At 37.6% G+C, this 20,218-nt stretch overlaps 1 protein-coding gene across 4 annotated transcripts in view; it reads left to right on the top strand.

The window, feature by feature from the left end:
- BRWD3 (bromodomain and WD repeat domain containing 3) overlaps window positions 1-20,218 on the top strand; it is a 153,755-nt gene that overhangs the window by 81,865 nt on the left and 51,672 nt on the right. For all 4 annotated transcript variants that reach the window (XM_036304582.1, XM_036304583.1, XM_036304581.1 and 1 more), the window contains exons 15-24: window positions 898-1,032; window positions 2,077-2,205; window positions 3,286-3,511; window positions 5,961-6,128; window positions 7,894-8,074; window positions 11,046-11,139; window positions 15,137-15,286; window positions 16,799-16,875; window positions 17,477-17,645; window positions 19,172-19,285. In XM_036304582.1, coding sequence (XP_036160475.1) covers window positions 898-1,032; window positions 2,077-2,205; window positions 3,286-3,511; window positions 5,961-6,128; window positions 7,894-8,074; window positions 11,046-11,139; window positions 15,137-15,286; window positions 16,799-16,875; window positions 17,477-17,645; window positions 19,172-19,285 — 1,443 coding nt within the window. The remainder of the gene's footprint in view (window positions 1-897; window positions 1,033-2,076; window positions 2,206-3,285; window positions 3,512-5,960; window positions 6,129-7,893; window positions 8,075-11,045; window positions 11,140-15,136; window positions 15,287-16,798; window positions 16,876-17,476; window positions 17,646-19,171; window positions 19,286-20,218) is intronic.

Below are 20,218 nucleotides of genomic sequence, written 5' to 3'. Positions count from 1 at the left end.
CTTATAGCCTGTTCTTAATCATGTACTCTCTAACCAGGAATTAAGTAAAATCAACAATGATCTAAATCAGATGTTGGCAAACTTTTTCTTTAAGAGGCCACATAATAAATATTTTTGGCTTTGTAGGCCACATAGGATCACTGTTGCATATTCTTTTTTTTTTTTTTCAACCTTTAAACAATGTAAAACCATTCTAAGCTCACAGACTGTGTATACAAAAACATCTGGGAGCTGGATTTGGCCTGTAGGTTCAAGTTTGCAGATCCCTGAAGTAAGATCTCTCTATATACTGATAAATCATTTATTTATTAGAAGGCAAACATATATGTAGAACATTGGTTTTCAAACTTTTTAATAAGCAAATCCATTTCTCAGCATATTAAATGAAATTCTCAATTATAAAGTAGATAAAGGACAGCGTCAGTTCAGTATACTTTGTTGTTTGAATGTATCGTGAGGCCTCATAAAATACAATTTGAATACCAGTGATAGAGACTGCTGGCTGAAGAACAATGAAGGTTTGTCTGTTATCACTGTGGCATAACTGAGTATTAATGAATGATTCTGTTTGTTACATTTTCTGTGGCCTTTTAAATAGTAGAGTCCTAGAAATACCAATTCCACTTTAGGACCCTGGTTAATGAGCTGTCACTGTTTTGAACTATGTATTAAATACTTTTTCAGTTCTTCTGTCTATTGAATACTTTATGAAATCAGCACTAAAACATACAAGGAAATCTTACCTAAGTATTCATTGTAGTGTCCATGTATTAAATGCTGCTAACTTGATGGGCATGAATTAATCTGAATCGGATTGATAGTGTACTCTGGAGATCTTTTGACCAAATAAACCAGATGCTTAAGGTTGCTTTTCGTGTTTAATTGATTTTATCACAGGGACATGATGATGAAGTATTTGTTTTGGAAGCACATCCATTTGATCAAAGGATCATACTTTCAGCGGGCCATGATGGGAACATTTTCATTTGGGACCTTGACCGGGGGACCAAAATTCGGAATTATTTTAACATGGTAAGAAAAAATAGTTCATATTACAACAGGTTTCTCTTTTATGACAACTTGGTAATTAAAGTATATTTAGTGCCAAAGAACCTCATGTGACCTGTGTTTAAATCCACAGAGTAACCAAATCATTCAAGACCTAAGTGTAAGGCCAGTAGAGAATTATACCTTTCAGGGTGACTCTGTTTTCATGGTGTTAGCATTTACCAAATTCTGGTCCCCAGCCCTAAACTCTCGAAACTCAGATATAATGAACTTTTGGAGCTAACACTAACCAAAGTCACAAAAAGGTTAATGCTTAAATTATAATCCTAATTTATTAATCACAACAGTTGACTATATTTTATCTGCTTCTGGTGAACCCCATATGGCTTAATTAGTAATCAGGGAGTTGTTTGGCAAATGTAGCATTGGAGATATGAATACTCTTGATATATATATTTTGCACAAATCATGTAAAAATCTGGTGAGCTGTCTCTTCTCCCAGTAGAATGAACACCTTCCTGTGGTTATGGGACTACTCCTATCCTACATACTCAGTTTCCTTCTCTGAAGAAGCATTGTTCCTAAACATTTCTGAATTGTTATCCTTTGAGGTCCCTTTTATAGGTTTTAAGCAGATCCAGGGCATTAATAATAACATCTGTCTTTTATTGATAAAATTGATTTGTGTGCTTTAATTTTAGGATGGTTATTTTAAGACTTACTTGCATTACAATTTAAGATGTAAAGGTAATATTTTAATTTTGCTGAGATATCACCTTTGTCAATTTGGTTGTGTTTAGATGTTTTTAGTCCCCTAGTCACTCATTTAGTACTGCTTGAAATATGGCATTGTTAATAATATTTGATACCATGCACTGTATTTTTATTCTCCCTAATTTCTTTTAGAGCTTACTGTTTCCATTAGGATCCTGGCTACAGAAGCCAGAGAGTACATTGGAATGTTGATGCATCACAGAATTCAAGATATGAGCAAGCAGACGCTATTGCTTATTTATTATTTGAAAATTACCTCTTACGATGATTTAAAATTACTCCTCTAAATTTCAGATTGAAGGCCAAGGCCATGGTGCAGTGTTTGATTGTAAATTTTCACCAGATGGAAACCATTTTGCCTGCACAGATTCTCATGGGCATTTGCTGCTTTTTGGTTTTGGATGCAGTAAATACTATGAAAAGGTTAGTATATTTGATTTTTGTTGAAGACTTTAGCTTTGGATTGTATCATTTATAAATTTTCTTTGAAGTCTTCAGTTAATAAGTGTCATTGTGTGTTAATAGATATAAAACAACTAAGTTACCTTTCTTGGTAAAACATAAGACTTAATAGTGATTAAGATATATACAGGGTGATATAGATATAAAAATTCATTAGAACATATTCTCTGTACTATCTTTCAGGTATAATAGGTGAGGACAACTGTAAAATTGCATCCTGTACTTATCATAAATTGGGAATAAACAGCTGGTGATCGAACATTTATTTTCTTGCTTGGCTACTTTACCTATTATTGATCTTATTAAAATACTTTGGAAACTGACTTCACCAGTTCCTTATATTTTATTAGCTGTGAATTTGAAATAGATTTTAGAATCTTGGAGTTGGAAGATAATTCAGAATCACTGAGTTCAGCTCAATACTTCTACCACATTTTAGTGTCTAGGCCAGTGATGGCGAACCTTTTGAGCTCGGCGTGTCAGCATTTTGAAAAACCCTAACTTAACTCTGGGGCCATGTCACATATAGAAATTTTTTGATATTTGCAACCATAGTAAAACAAAGACTTATATTTTTGATATTTATTTTATATATTTAAATGCCATTTAACAAAGAAAAATCAACCAAAAAAATGAGTTCGTGTGTCACCTCTGACATGCATGTCATAGGTTCACCATCACTGGTCTAGGCAATTGATATCTACATGCATCACTGTTTATATTGCTTTCCATTCTTATTTGAATAAAAATAAGCAAGAAAAATAGTCATAAAGGTTTATATGTTTTTTGAAGCTTAAATAAAAATAAGAGAAATATGATATAGGCCCAGAAAGTAGTACAGATTGCAGGATTTTGTGGAGAAAATATGGGATTACAATCTAGGTGAATCACTTCTACTTATAGAAAACATGTGGCAATAAAGGAATAGAAGAGAATGCAAAAATTGTCTGATTTGAAAAATGCATGTGCTCTAGGAGTGAAAATAAGTGCTTATATCTGTAAATTCCCTGTGCACATAAATACTAAGCATCTGTCATAAAGATTCCAGATCAGATGTTCTTCCACACGGATTATCGACCTCTTATCCGTGATGCCAACAACTATGTATTAGATGAACAAACCCAGCAAGCTCCTCACCTCATGCCTCCCCCATTCTTGGTGGATGTTGATGGAAATCCTCATCCTACAAAATTCCAAAGGCTGGTACCAGGACGGGAAAATTGTAAAGATGAACAACTTATACCACAGCTGGGATATGTGGCTAATGGTATGTTATCTCTAAAATTAAATTTAAGACATTTTGCAAAATGTTATACTTGCTGCTGTTCTCTCTATGATATATGCCTCCTGTGAAACTCTGTGGCAGATTATATTTTAGCTTTATTAAGTTTCAGTTGCATAGTACTTTTTACCTTGCTCCAGAGTATTTTTACATTGCTTATTTCACCTGGACACAGATAAATGGATTAGGGCAAACAAGAATATGCTCAAGAAGAGAATGACCTGCTTTCTTAATGTCCTGAATGTATGTATGATCATGTTGTTTATAGCATTAACTTTTTTTTAATATATTTTATTGATTTTTACAGAGAGGAAGGGAGAAGGATAGAGAGTTAGAAACATCGATGAGAGAGAAACATCAATCAGCTGCCTCCTGCACACCCCACACTGGGGATGTGCCCGCAACCAAGGTACATGCCCTTGACTGGAATCGAACCTGCGACCTTTCAGTCCACAGGCTGACGCTCGATCCACTGAGCAAAACCAGTCAGGGAGATATAGCATTAACTTCTAGTAATGATTGCCTGTGCTAACTTTAATGTGTCAAGCTTTTATAATAGGTGAAATTCCACTGCTCATAGTATTGGTATTTTAATTTGAGAGTCCATAGTTAATGGACCTAAGAAGAGTAAATTTCAAAACCAAAAGCTTGGAAGTAGCTATTTACCTATCCTCATGTTTGAAAAGCAAAAAACTATTGTGTTGGGAAGAGGGGATTGTAAGTGCTTAAATAATACACAATCTTGGAGGATATTGAAACAGTGGTGATGCATAATGGGAGGATATATATATATGCAAAAAGACTGAACAGTGGAACAACCGAACAGAACAACCGGTTGCTATGATGTGTGTGGACCACCAGGGGCACACACAGAACATGGCAGGCGTCTGCCGCAGTGGGATGGTGAAACAGGTAAGTGGGGGTGCCAGACCAAGGCAGGGCACCAGTTTCTGCCAATGGGGCGAGCCTCTGGAGGTTAATGAAAATTCTTTGCTCCCGCATGCTACAGTCCCACCTGGCGCTCACACCCACTGCCGGCAACAGCCCTGCTCACATCCACTGCTGGCACCCAGCGCGGGTCCCGATCACCCCTGAGAGCTTCTCCACCTCCCCCTTCTCCTGAGGGGTGATCAGGACAGCATCCACCTCTCACACCTGCTGCCGGCGGTAGCCCCGCTTGCACCCACTGCCGGCGCTGGCCCCAATCGCTCCACGTCATCAGCGGGTGCAAGCAGGGCCAGCACCGTCAGAGCGTGGGAGCAGTGGCGGCGGGAGTGGGGCTGCTGGCAGCCAGGGGACTGGGGTCCATAGCAGGAGGGGCCAGGCGGGGGAGCAGAGGATGCGCTGAGACCCGCCCCTGTGCCCACCACAGCCTCGGCCCACAGTTCCTTTCAAGGTGCACGAATTCGTGCACTGGGTCCCTAGTAGTAGAATAAGACATTGAAATAAACTTTTCTCTATCAGAGCAGCTCTTCTGGTTAGCATATTTCCCTTGTGTATACTGCCTCTTCCACACGACCCTCACACCTGAATGCTTTCATATCTTTGTTATATGTCGGTATGACCTAGTGAGTTATTGACTTGCAAATGACTTTTTACTAGGGAATTTAGACTTTACCTTTATAGAGTGAAATGTTGCACATTTTTTATCATCTTTCTTTTAAAAATTTATAAAACAATGAAAAGGTGTTACCATGTGTTGATGATTACTTTGATTATATGCAATTTTTAAACAAGGGGGAAGCATGAATATTAAGTAGGAGATATTTGAATAAAAACATTTGTAATTCATCCACTTGATTTCCTGTAAGACCTGTTCATTTGGCTATTCTACTAGATACCATTTAATCTGACTAGAGAATAAGATGAAAAACTGGTTTAAGATGTAGCTGAGAAAGAAAAAGATCATAGAAATAAAGTATTTATTCGGAAGTAATTGAATTTCAGTGTATCATAAGAATAATTTTCTATTCATCAATATATTGAGATGTTATCAAAAGAGAACATTTGAAAGTGGCGAACATCATGTGGTTTCTTTCAGAAAGGAAATTCTCATGAAAGTAAGATGCAAAATATTTTAGTTATCTGTGTTTGAACTTATTAAAACCTTACTCAAACCTCTACTTCCAACTTTTAGTTTAGAATATTCCATGGAGAAAATTCATCTTTAAATTAATAAATTTAATAATTATTTTTTAAGATAAGAAAGCCCTCATAATGTCTAATTTTAAGATATTGGGTAAGTCAAGCTGACATGCCAAATTTTTTTTTAAGTTCTTTTAAAAGTATTTAATTTGATATATGCTTTGTTTTCATTTTTATCCTGTTGTGTTTTTTTATCTATAAATTTACATATTAAGCTTGTTTTTTACTCTGTTTAGGGTATACTAAAACATAAGTAACTTAGTGGCCTTGTATTTTTGGTCTCATTAAGGTGATGGTGAGGTGGTAGAACAGGTAATTGGGCAACAAACCAATGACCAAGATGAGAGCATTCTTGATGGAATAATCAGGGAGCTACAGAGAGAACAAGATCTCAGACTAATTAACGAAGGAGATGTTCCACATTTTCCAGTTAATAGATCATATCCTGCTAATGGTGGTAAGTGTGTGTGTGTGTGTGTGTGTGTGTGTGTGTGTGTGTGTATGTATGTAAAAGGTATGATAAATGTGTTTTAATTATTTTACTTATACAAAGTAATTGCATGTGAGAAACATTTTAGGTTTATAAATAAAAACATTTGGAGGGGTGTTTTTTTTATTTTTTTGTACTAGATATTTATTTTTAATTTTTTAAAATGTGCTTTTATTATTGATTTTTTTTTAGAGAGAGAGGGAGGGAGAGGAATGAGAGAGAGAAAGTGAGAGAGAGAGAGAGAGAGAGAGAGAGAGAGAGAGACAGAGACATCAATGTGAGTGACATTCATCGGTTGCCTCCTGTATATGCTCCAACCAGGTATCAAACCTGCTACCTGGATATGTGCCCTTACCAACTGAGCCACACCAGCTAGGGCTTTTCTTTTTTAATTTATTTTTCAGTTACGGAAAAATAACATTTTTATTAATTTACAATTGTGATCATAAATATACCAACAGTACTATAATCTCATTATCTTTGTGGCTCAAATGACTTTAGGAAATATAGGTAGTTTATTTTAATATACAGTAGTCATTTCCCTCCCCCCTTATCTGCATAGGATAGGTTGCAAGATCCCCAGTGGATGCCTGAAACTGCACATAGTACCAAACCCTATATGTACTATCTTATTCTGTATATATACCTATGATAAATTTCAATTTATAAATTAGGCACATTAAGAGATTAATAACAGTAGCTAATAATAAAATAGGATAATTATAACATTATAGCATAATAAAAGTAACATGATTATGATCTCTCTCTCTCTCTCTCTCTCTGATACTGATCTCTCTCTGATAACTAAGCTCCCTCTGATAACTGAAAACTAAGTGACTGGTAGGGAGCATATACAGCATGGATACTTTGGACAGAGTGATGATTCCTGTCCCAATATTTCACCACACTATGCAGAATGGAGTGCAATTCAAAACTTATGAGTTATTTAGTTCTGGAATTTTCTATTTCGTATTTTCAGGCCTCAGTTAATCATGGGTAACTGAAACTGCTAATAAGAGGGAAAGTGTATTAGGTTTCATTGAACAGATTTAAAATGCCATTAGTCAAAGGGATCCCGTCTAATTCTATTTGCAATGTTCCTTTGAGTGTTCTCTGGTGCTTATTTTAAGTTGACTTTCAGTTTCCATTTTTTGGTTTATTTGAAAATACAACATAAATAAATTAATAGGGACCTTTCTAGGGGATTAAAAGGAAAAATATAATTTTATTACTATTTCCCTTTTTATTGCTTATCAATTTTGAAAATGAAATTTTGACTATTAAATTCTTTTCCAATTTATATTTTTTCTCTTACTAATTTTGAAAGCCTTGTTGAAGCTTTATTCAGAGTCCTCTTAATGGTCTAAATAAAGATAGAATTTAAATTTAATAAGCAGCTTTCTGAGCTAGTACTAATAGACATTTGTGATTCTACTGTCATGTTAAATATACTTCTTGGGGGGCATTTACTGAGCAGTTAGTAGATGAGAGATGTAAAAGTGTTTTGAAAAATATTGAAAGGGCTATGGAAACTTTAAACATTTATTTAGTGCCAGCTTCGTTCATGATACTAATAAAAGCCATCAAGGGGATGTATAGAAAACGTAGAACCAAGGGTTATTAATGTTGTCCAGTACTATTACTTGGAATCTCCTATTTTATTTAGAACTCTGATCTGAAAAAATTTGGTGCCTTTGCTCAGAAAGGGTATCTTTCTTTGTTTTTGTTTTAGCTCTGAGAAGTCCAAATATGGACATATCTTCTCCAAATATTGGGCTCCGACGTAATGGTCAAATTGAAGGTGTCCGACAAATGCATAACAATGCTCTTCGTAGCCAGATGGCCACTGAACGAGATCTCATGGCATGGAGCAGAAGAGTGGTGGTAAATGAACTAAATCATGGGGTTAGTAGGTGAGTTAATAAGGTAACATTCATAAGAAAATTGAGAGCTTTGTTTTTTTGTAAGTAAATCAAAATGTTTTCTGTTATTCTAATAACTAAAATATTTTTTAAATCCACTAAGTTGTGCATTAGTTTTTTCACTTTATTTCAGTTAGTGCATTCCATAACAATTTAATGATTGTCTTCAATTTTCTTAGCTTTGTGCTAAATATTGAAAAATGAAAATTAAGATCTTTGTCTTCCATGTTGATAGTGTAGATTAGAAAAGAATATAGATAATGTTAAGTAAAAACATGAGGCTATGTGGATAAATATGTCAGTGATATATGAATCTAAACTTCAACAGTGTTTCTTAGAAGGCTATCAACTGGACTAGTTTGCAATATAGATATATAGTAGATTCTAGTGGTTAAGGTGTATTTAAGTGTTATTTAAGTGAACTTGGAGTATGAAAGGATTTTGTTAGGATAAATTTTAAACTTAGAATCCCTATCCTTTATATTCATTAGAATTCCACATACAAGTGAAATCCTATCGTACTTGTCTTTCTCTGACTGGCTTATTTCACTTAGCATAATACTTTTCAAGTCCATCCATGTTGTCACCAAACGTAAGATTGCGTTCTTTTTTACAGCTGAGCAGCATTCCATTGTGTAAATGTACCACAGCTTTTTTATCCACTCATCTACTGATGGGCACTTGAGCTGTTTCTAAATCTTAGCTATTGTAAATAAGGCTGCTATGAACATAGGGGTGCATGTATTCTTTCTGATTAGTGTTTCAGGCTTAGAATATATTCCTAGAAGTAGGAACCCTGAGTCAAAGGCAGTTCCATTTATTTATTTATTTATTTATTTATTTATTTATTTATTTATTTTTATTTATTTATTTATTTTTATTTATTTATTTATTTATTTATTTTGAGGAAACTTCAAACTATTTTCTGCAGTGGCTTCACCGAGTTGCATAAAAATTTTTTTTAAATGTATTTTTATTGATTTCAGAGAGGAAGGGTGAGGAAGTGAGAAACATCAATGATGAGAATCATGGATTGGCTGCCTCCTGCATGTCCCCTGCTGGGGATCGAGCCTGCAAAAAGGGCATGTGCCCTGACTGGGAATCAAACCAAACCTCTGAGCCACACCGGGCTGCATAAAAATTTTTCAAAAAAGAATCTCTATACTTTATGTCAGGGGTGGGGAACCCTTTTTCTGCCAACAGCCACTTGGATATTTATAACATCATTCAAGGGCCATACAGAATTATCCACTTAAAAATTAGTCTATTATATTTGTTGGAACATTTAGTTAACTCACCCCAAATGCCTTGGCAGGGCCAGACCAAATGATTTCAGGGGCCAAACATTCCCCACCCCTGCTTTATGTGGACCCTAACATGTGCTATAACAGTGATGGCGAACCTTTTGAGCTCGGCGTGTCAGCATTTTGAAAAACCCTAACTTAACTCTGGTGCTGTGTCACATATAGAAATTTTTTGATATTTGCAACCATAGTAAAACAAAGACTTATATTTTTGATATTTATTTTATATATTTAAATGCCATTTAACAAAGAAAAATCAACCAAAAAAATGAGTTCGCGTGTCACCTCTGACATGCATGTCATAGGTTCGCCATCACTGTGCTATAATATCAACTCCAAAAAATCCACAGTAAGTGGAAATCTACACTAATAGAAGAGAAATATGCAAATTGGTGTCACTCTGCTACACCCACCAGCCAATTGGATGAGTATGCAAATTAGCCCAACAAAGATGGCGGTTAATTTGCATATGCAGGCGTGGAGCGAAGACTGAAGGCTGAAGAGGCTTGGCTTCTCCGCTGCACCCGGTGCTGGAGGAAAACCGGTGCCGGCAGCCAAGGGAAGGGAAGGCCTATTGCAAGAATCATGCAACGGGCCTCAAGTCTTACCTAATAATAGACAAATGTGTAAATTGACCATCCCTCTGCTACACTCACCAGCCAATCAGGAGAGTATGCAAATTAACCCAACAACGATGGCGGTTAATTTGCATACATAGGCATGAAGCAGCAGAGCGAAGACTGAAGGCTTCGGCCTGGGTCCCAGGTGCCAGAGGAGAACCGGTGCTGGCAGCCAGGGGAAGGGAAGACCTATTGCACGAATCTTCATGCAATGGGCCTCTAGTAGATTTATAAAAGAGAAAGGACAGTGATAGAGAGCATATAAAATTTATTTTAATCATGTTAGCTCCCTAACCAAGCCTTTCAGCAGCTCAGCCAACAAGTGGAAAAATTAAATTAAATTACAACTTTGCTTTCTTCAGTAGTAATAAGAAAAAAAGGAGACATAGCTAATTTATGAACTGAATGCCACCCTCTGGCAATAGAGCAGTTTGAAATAATTCTTTGCTCAAAACGTTAAAACATGAATTGAAAGCAGGGCCTGAAATAGCTACCATATGCCAGTGTTCTAAGCAGCATTTATTAACAATAACTGAACAGGAGAAATAACTCAAATGTCTATTAACAGATGAATGGATAAGCAAAATATAATACATACACACAATGGAATATTATTCAGCCATGAATGGAGTTCTGGAATCCTGCTAGAACATTGAAGACATTAAGCTAAATGAAATAAGCCAGACATAACAGGACAAATATCATATTATTCAACTTATATGAAATACCTAGAATAGGCAAATTCATATATACATAAAGTACATTAGAGTTTAACAGGCATTCAAAAGGAAAAATAGAGAGTTATTGCTTAATGGTTATAAAGTTTAGATTTTGAGTGATGAAAAAGGTTTGGAAATAGTGGTGATGATTACAGAACATTGTAAATTTTGTTAATACCACTGAATTGTACATGTAAAAATGGTTAAAATGGCAAAATTTACATGTAGTAGAAGTATTTTTATCTGACTTTTAAACCGTCGGTTTGCTTTTTGATAAGTTTCTGTTACTTTGACCTTTGATTTTTTTTTTTTTTATTAGGGTTCAGGAAGAATGTAGAACTGCGAAAGGTGACATAGAAATCAGTCTCTATACAGTTGAAAAGAAGAAAAAACCATCTTATGCTACCCAAAGGGTGAGTTTAGTTTGACAGTACTTTGGGACACACTATTTGCAAATATTTGCAGATACCAGGTTTTTGAAAGATGCAGTTATGTATTAAGGGACTGTTTTGATAGGTATCTGTATATAGGGAACCTATTTTTTGAACCCAAAATTGAGATACATGGTTATTAATAAGGATAAAGTTACACAAAGTTAGGACTATGCCCCAAAATCTAGGACATATAATCATTGTGGGTAAGGCTATTTCTGTTAAAATACCATTTTTGTATGATATTTAGTCCATGGGCTAAATCTGCTCTACTGCCTATTCTTGTTAAAGTTTTATTGGAACCCAGCCACACTTATTCTTTTTTTTTTTTTTTTATTTTATTGATTTTTTACAGAGAGGAAGGGAGAGGGATAGAGAGTTAGAAACATCGATGAGAGAGAAACATCGATCAGCTGCCTCCTGCACATCTCCCACTGGGGATGTGCCCGCAACCCAGGTACATGCCCTTGACCGGAATCGAACCTGGGACCTTTCAGTCCGCAGGCCGACGCTCTATCCAGTGAGCCAAACCGGTTTTGGCCACACTTACTCTTTTATATATTGTCTATAGCTCTTTTCACATTATACAAATTTGAGTAGTTGCAACAAAAATCATGTGACCTGCAAAGCCAAAATATTTACACTCTGGGTCTTTACAGAAAAGTTTGCTGACTCCTGCCCTATGCACACTCTTGGGCTACCTAATCACACAGTAGTAAAATATGATCTATACATTGGGGAAATTCATATTCTCAGTAAAAACTGCAAAACAGGGAGTAGGATTCTTGCTGTACTCTATTAGGTATATGGTAAGCCCCTTACTAGAACTCTGAGGTGAACGAACTAGTGACATAAGGAAGTACAGTTTTCTTCCTGGGTATAGCCATAACTCCTAAAGAGTATTGTAGCTTTGGAAGTTTAGGATGATTCTAATTTTATTAAAGAAATCTAATCAATGGACAGTGAATTTTAAATGTGTTATTTTTTTTCCATATTGATAAACACGGTTTTAGTTAACTATTATAGGGTTATCTCTAGCCCTGGCTAGTTGGTTGAGCATCATCCCATGCACCTGGAGGTCATCGGTTTGATTCCTGGTTGGGGCTCCATCTCCAATAGGGGGCCTGCAGGAGGCAGGCCAATTGATGTTTCTCTCTCTCCCTTCCTCTCTCAATCTAAAATCAATAAAATCGTTTTTTTAAAAGATTATCTCTAAATAGTCTTAGATTATTTTGCTGCACAATTTCTTAATTTCTGTTGAGATTTTGTTAGCTTATTTGATGTTCTCTGATAAGATTATTTTCTTAGAGATTTGGAAGGACTCATATCTATGATTTATATTCTTTTTTCTTACTAAGCTGATTTGTCAAACATCAGACTTGTCTGATACTAATAAATATTGCAGTTGGGACTAAAACATTTTTATTTATAGAAAATGAGAAATACTTAAATGTAAGAAACTAGCCCTTTTGTACTGATAAGACTTTTAAACTTATTTACTCCTGAAGACATAGTAGGATTGTAGCTTTGACATGTTATATCAGTAATCTACACTAATAAAAGAGAAACATGGTAATTGGCGTATGACCGCTACCCTTTTCATTGGCTGATCAGCGAGATATGCAAATTAACTGTCAGCCAAGATGGCGGCCAGCAGCCAGGCAGCTTGAAACTAACATGAGGCTTGCTTGCCTCAGTGACGGAGGATCGTTGGAGGAAACCAACGTTCCCCGCCTGTGGCTGCAGGCCTCTGAGCTGGCAGTTTAAGAAACATTGTAACAAATACCACCGGACTTCAGCCAGCAGATTCGCAACATTGTAAGCAAAGGCCAGAAACCTACTTTCAGCCACGGAGGCCTAAGAGCTGGAGCCAAGCCTCAAGGTAAAGCTGGCCCAGAATTAAAAAAAAAAAAAAGAAAAAAAGGAGTGGTTGGGAACTTCAGTCACTCCCAGCCTGAAAGCAGCCCTCAGCCCCTCACCCAGACTGGCCAGGCACCCCAGTGAGGACCCCCACCCTGATCCAGGACACCCTTCAGGGCAAACCAGCCAGCCCCACCCATGCACCAGGCCTCTATTCTATATAGTAAAAGGGTAATATGCCTCCCGGCACCGGGATCAGCGTGACAGGGGGCAGCGCCCAAACCCCCTGATCGCCCTGCGGCTCTGTGTGTGACAGGGGGCAGGGCCCCAACCCCCTGAGCAGCCCTGCTCTGTGCCTGAAAGGGGGGGGCTCCCCACCCCCCCCCCCCACGGGCCCTGCTCTGTGTGTGATGGGGTAGAGCCATAACCTCCCCATCAGCCCTGCCCTGAATGTGAGAGTGGTGGCGCACCAACCCCCTGATCGGCCCTGCACTCTGGGTGATAGAGGGCGGTGCCCCAACCCCCTGATGGGCCCTGCTCTGTGTGTGACGGGGGCAGCGCCCCAACCCCCTAATTGTTCCTGCTCTGTGCGTGACGGGGTGGCGCCGCAACCTCCCCATCGGCCCTGCCTTGAGTGTGACAGGGGACGGTGCCCCAACCCCCCAATTGGCCCTACCCTGAGCGTGACTGAGGGTGGCATCACAACCTCCCAATCTGCCCTGCTCTGTGCATGACAGGGCGACGCCCCAACTCCCCAATCGGCCCTGCTCTGAGCCCGACCCGGGGCTGCACCTAGGGATTGGGCCTGCCCTCTGCCACCCGGGAGCAGGCCTAAGCCAGCAGGTCGTTATCTCCCGAGGGGTCCCAGACTGCGAGAGGGCACAGGCTGGGCTGAGGTACCCCCCTTCCCACCCCCACCCCCCCGAGTGCACAAATTTTTGTGCACCGGGCCTCTAGTATTTTATATTTTTAAAGGTTAGAATAAAATAGTTTTCACTTTACATTTTGGCTGTTAAAAATTAATTCTTTATTTTGAACTGTTTCCTAAATGTAGTTTTTATAGAACTAAAGAAGTACATATTATATTAAAGCTTATATATACACTAGGGGCCCGGTGCACAAAATTCGTGCATGGGGGGGGGGGTGGAGCGGAGTCCCCTCAGCCGTATGTGCACCCTCTGTCATGTTCCGGGACCCCGGCCGCTCCAGGCCTACAGGCTCGGGGTGGCCTGGCTCCCGAGGATGCCTGTCCCAGGGACACAGGCCTTTTGGCGCCAGCGCGCGCGAAAGCGGGGTGGACACTTCCCCCGCATGGCAACGCAGGAGAAGCTCCAGACCCCGCCCCCAGCTTCCATGGGCGCGGCCCCACCCCCGGCTCCCCGGAGCCCATGCGCGCCGCCCTGACCCCAGCTCCCTGGCGCCTGTGCTCACGCGCCAGCTGGGCAGTAGCTTCCCCAGTGTCCGCATGCGCTGCCCTGCCCCCAGCTGTCTGGTGTCCGCATGCTTGCCATGGTGACACGTGGAAAGCTCCTGCCCCGCCCCCGGCTCCCCGGCACCTGTGTGTGCACAAGCTGCTGCGGGGCCAGAACTGGAGACGCAGGGGAAGTACCTGCCCTGCCCCTGGCTGCCTGGTGCCTGTGTATGCAAATTAACCCACCATCTTTGTTGGGTTAATTTGCATAGTCACTCCTCATTGGCTGGTGGGCATGGCTTGTGGGCATCACGGAGGGGCAGTTAATTTTCATGTTTCTCTTTTATATAGAAAGATAGCTATAGCTATGACATAGATACCTTGTGTCATTCTGTAATTGTGAATAATATAGTCTATTTAAATTCTGATTGGGTAAATTTTTACATCCCAGACTTTAAGCACTGTTTTTAATTTGTTCACAAAGTTTTCAAAATAGGAAAGCCATTAATACTGCTTATTATTAATATTAATGGAAGATGGAGTATATATATAGTTACGTCTTAGGTTTTCTTTTAGGGGGTTTATTTCTATCCCTTACCTTTATTCCCACACCACCCCCACCCAATTTATTTGCGTTTTTTATGTCTGTTTATGTATGTTCACTGAGACTTTCATTTTTAAAAAGTCTGTTGTACTTTTGTTTTACAGAATGACTATCAGCCTAGCTGTGGAAGGTCTCTACGAAGAACACAACGTAAGCGTCAGCATACTTACCAAACACGGTCCAACATTGAGCATAATTCGCAAGCGCTGTGTCAAAGTTCAGGTGTACAGGAAGATTCAGACAGCTCCTCAGAGGTTAGATATCTGATATTACTTACTCAATATAATTTTTTTGTTTTCTAGTTAGTACCATCACTTTGGATTTACTTTGAAGGGTCACTTCTTTAACACAAAATTATTTTAATGATTTTTTTATAAGAGGATTATTAATAAGGCATTTAATAGCAAATTTGAAGATTATATTAAATTTTTTTAGCTATCTTTTCTGACTTGTACCTAAGATACTGTCTTGGTTGTGGGTATCAAACATGCAAACAAAAGTTTGGCTTTGAGCCAAAACCGGTTTGGCTCAGTGGATAGAGCGTCGGCCTGCGGACTGAAAGGTCCCAGGTTCGATTCCGGTCAAGGGCATGTACCTGGGTTGCGGGCACATCCCCAGTAGGAGATGTGCTGGAGGCAGCTGATCGATGTTTCTCTCTCATCGATGTTTCTAACTCTCTATCTCTCTCCTTTCCTCTCTGTAAAAAAATCAATAAAATATATTTATAAAAAAAAAAAAAAAAAAAAAAAAAAAAAAAAAAAAAAAAGTTTGGCTTTGGGAAAATGAGAAAAAGGTGACATGAAATCTTCGTAGAAATTGAAAGAAGTGGAATATAAATAGTGAATACTAGTTATACAGTCCCAGAACTGGTTGACTCTATAATCAGCTGAATGTACACATTTTCTCTCATTGTTGACTTCACTGATTATGGACATTAGTGAGTGATGATTTTTCTCAGACCTACCTTATTCATGGAATAAAGAGTATAGTAATTCTTGTCTTCATACTATTCTCTTCTTCAGCTGTTTCCTTTTTATGCTCTTAACTGTAGTTATCAAGGAAACAATGAAGGTTTAATTATGCATTGGCAATGTATGGTACCTCATTCTTCTCTCACTACTGATAACTTTTTCACTCTTATCAATGATGTCCCTCTCTTTCCCACCCATGAAAATCTTGATCTGAAAAGATGACTACGTATAAAGTAATTGATGTTACCTTTTAATGTTATAATAGTATTGTGCTTGTGTTTTCAAAAAGAATCCCTGCCAAACCGGTTTGGCTCAGTGGATAGAGCGTCGGCCTGCGGACTCAAGGGTCCCAGGTTCGATTCCGGTCAAGGGTATGTACCTTGGTTGCAGGAGCACCCCCAGTGGGGGGCGTGCAGGAGGCAGCTGATGGATCTTTCTCTCTCATCAATGTTTCTAACTCTAACTCTCTATCCCTCTCCCTTCCTCTCTGGAGAAAACCAATAAAATTTTTTTTTTAAAAAAATCCCTATCTTAATAAATATTTATAGTTAAAATCCCTTTTTGGTCCAGATTCACTTCAAAATAATTTCTGGGATATGAGGCAGTTTTTGAGGATATAGATAAAACAAGATAAGAATCTAAACTGGAGTTTGTGTACACAAGGGTTAGCTATTCCCTCTACTTTGGTTATGTACATTTTAACTAGAACATTTTTGGGGTATACAAATTGTGTGTGCTAATTAACAATATGCTATGTAAAAACCATATATCTTAATTGCTGGCTCTTTGTTTCAGGAGGATGAAACAGTTGGCACAAGTGATGCTTCTGTAGAGGATCCTGTCATTGAATGGCAAAGTGAAAGTTCTTCCAGGTAGTTTTAATGGTTTTGATTTGGTAAAAATTATTTGATGATTTTAACGTGTAATTATGTTCTTATAGGAATTTGGTAAGACTAGAGTTAAAGTATGACTTTATAGTAGAAAGAGTACTGTACTGGGCTGGAAGCCCAGAGACCTGCTGTTTTATTCTGGCTCTGCCAATATCTTTTTGGGCATATCACTAGGAGCTTTGGTTCCCTCATCTGTAAAATAAGGTCCTTTGTAAACCCAAGATTCTACATCTTGGCAGGCTCTATGTATTTATTTCAGTTTTAAAACAACTATTTTTTAACTATTTCTAGCAAAAAGAAGCATCTTTATTTGAAGAAGTTTTTGTGATCTGGACTTTAATTTTCAATTTTAAATTCTGTTATGGGAAACTAAGCATTATACTTTATATAAGAAGCATTTCACTAAAATCACTTGGGTACTATGATCAAAATTCTATATTGATAAACTTTTTTTTCTCTTCGGTTAGAATAGAATCAAATTATGTCATTTATAATGCTGTTTGATTATAAAATGATTATCTTTCAATTCTAAGGCAAACCTGTTTTTTTCCTAGGCTTATTCATAATTTTGATTTACTTACAGTGATTCATCAAGTGAATATTCTGACTGGACAGCAGATGCTGGAATAAATTTGCAACCTCCAAAAAGACAAACTAGACAGGCAACACGGAAAATATGCAGCAGCTCTGAAGAGGAGAATTTGAAGTCACTAGAAGAGAGGCAAAAGAAACCCAAACAGACTAGAAAGAAGGTTTGTAAGTTTACAGGGTTTTATTGTGGGTTTTTTTTTTTACCTTTGGTATTGGACTATTTAACATTAACACTTGACTTTTCTCTAAAGAGAACATTCCATCTGAGAAACTAAGTAAGGAAAATGATTTTAAATGAGTTTAAAATAGAAAGAATTTTTGAAAATTTTCTGTTATCAATAGTAGAGGCCTAAAATACCCTCATTATTATTTTAATTGTTATTAAATTAAAACATTCACAATTATTTGTTAAAATGTAATAAAGTCTGAAATAATAAGCCACTATAGTTTAAAGGTGTTATTCTTTTTTAAAATATATTTTTATTGATTTCAGAGAGGAAGGGAGAGGGAAAGAAAGACAGAAACATCATGATGAGAGAGAATCAACCCATGACTTCCTGGCTCACAGGTTGACACTCCACTGGCCAGCCTAAAGATGTTATTCTTGTCATGGCACCAGTCATTTTTTTTTTTCCTATACATTTTTGACTTGTGAAATGAAAAGGTATGATAAGTTTTAGAGGGCTCTTAATTTTTTAAAGACGTTTAATTGATTCTTAGAGAGAGAGGAAAGGAGAGGGAGAGGGAGAGGGAGAGAGAGAAACATCCATTGGCTGCCTCCTATATTCTCTACAAGGGATTGAAAGCTGCAACCCAGATATGTGCCCTGACCAGGAATCAAACTGGCACAGGATGACACCCAACCAACTGAGCCACACTGGCCAGGGCTTTTCAATTTTTTTATATAGTTTTACTAGAGGCCCAGTGCACAAAATTTGTGCACTCAGCGGGGGTGTCCTTCAGCTCAGTCTGTGCCCTCTCGCAGTCTGAGAGCCCTCGGGGTATGTCCAACTGCCGTGGAGGCGGGAGAGGCTCCCACCACTGCCGCTGCGCTGGCCAGACTTGAGCCCGGCCTCTGGCTGAGCGGCGCTCCCTCTGTGGGAGCACTAACCACCAGGGGGCAGCTCCTGCATTGAGCATCTGCCCTCTGGTGGTCAGTGTGTGTCATAGTGACCGGTTGTTCGATGTTCAGTCAATTTGCATGTTAGCCTTTTATTATATATGATTTTACCTCAATGATGGTTTCTCTTTCCTTTTATAATTTCATTTGGATGATATATAGATTTAATCTACATGGTTCTTTTAACATTAATTTAAAATGTACACATTTTTAGCCTTTTCCTTTAGTAGACAGAATTAGCTTTTTGATTATAACCATTTTATTGGTAAAAAGTTATTGTGACTTACTAGTATATTTGAATTTATGTGGTATTCTAGAGACATGTAAAATTTGGTTTTTAGATACTATATAGTGTCTCATTTTTTTTTCAGACAAAATTTAGCAACATATTAAGAACTCAATTATTTTATTGGCATACAAGTTGTACATGATTAATAAAGGAAAATGTTTAAAATTTGTATATTTTAGTTTTTGTTATCATCTAATGTTTTTAACATTCTCTACTTGTAATTTTTAATACTGCTGTTCCTACATTTATTATTTACATATTTGTGAACTATATTTTAGAAAGGAGGGCTGGTTTCTATGGCAGGGGAGCCCAATGAAGAATGGTTTGCCCCTCAGTGGATCTTAGATACTATTCCACGAAGATCTCCATTTGTCCCACAAATGGGAGATGAGGTAATTGTTACTTGTTATAACTCTTTTCTGTTAGAACCTCAAGAACACTCACTTTAATCAGTCTTAGGGTATTTATATTTTCAATTCTATTATAGTTATATGTACACTGTCTTAGCTGCTCTGTTTAATTATACATTTCTTGTGGACAGTGACTGAACCTTAATCTTTGTGTCCTTTGTACGACCTGTGAACATTAAGATAAATTGATTGGCTTCTGATGTCATGAAAATAATTGTCTTTATTTTTATCTTAATTGCCACTTAGCATAATTATAGTGGAATTTTTAGTCCTAATTCAAGTTCTAATATTGTATTGTTTTGTTTTGTTTTAAAGAAGCCCATGCTCTTCTACCTGATAGAAATTATACTAGAGAATAACTCCATTTTGATGATTAGGGGGATGTCACTTCATAAACAAGGCCTTCTTGCCAAGCCTATGATTGAATAATATAGCCGTAGTTATGGTTTGGTCATCAAAAATTGAATTAAATTCTATATGATGAAAATGTGTTTCTTTTTCATTTTCTTATGAAAATTATGGTAACATTGTAATATATGAACTCCAGTTGATTTGTATAGTCTGATTTTGACTAATCATTTTTGAGTGATTAAATGCTTACACACAGTTTTCAATTTAAAACTAATAGTAGGAATGTAATGTTTTCATTGTAATAAAAGAAGGAACAAAACCTTACATAAATTTCTAAAAGTCTTGGAACCAATAAAAATTTCACTAAATCTTCCTATGATTGCCTATTATTGATATCTTGTACCAGAGATAGCTATCAAATAGTTTTATGAATAAGCAATTGCTTGCTGAATATCTTTTGATATTATTAAAATATATTTTTCATAAGTGTATCTTGTAACTTAGATTTTTGAGCAATGCTTGTTTGTGTGGTTATTTTAGTAGAGTACTTTGTTGAATGCTGCA

Source organism: Myotis myotis, unplaced genomic scaffold (genome assembly GCF_014108235.1).
Source record: "Myotis myotis isolate mMyoMyo1 unplaced genomic scaffold, mMyoMyo1.p scaffold_m19_p_4, whole genome shotgun sequence".
NCBI lineage: Eukaryota > Metazoa > Chordata > Mammalia > Chiroptera > Vespertilionidae > Myotis > Myotis myotis.
Note: the sequence above shows the minus strand (reverse complement) of the source record. Positions and strands in the feature narration are given on the sequence as shown.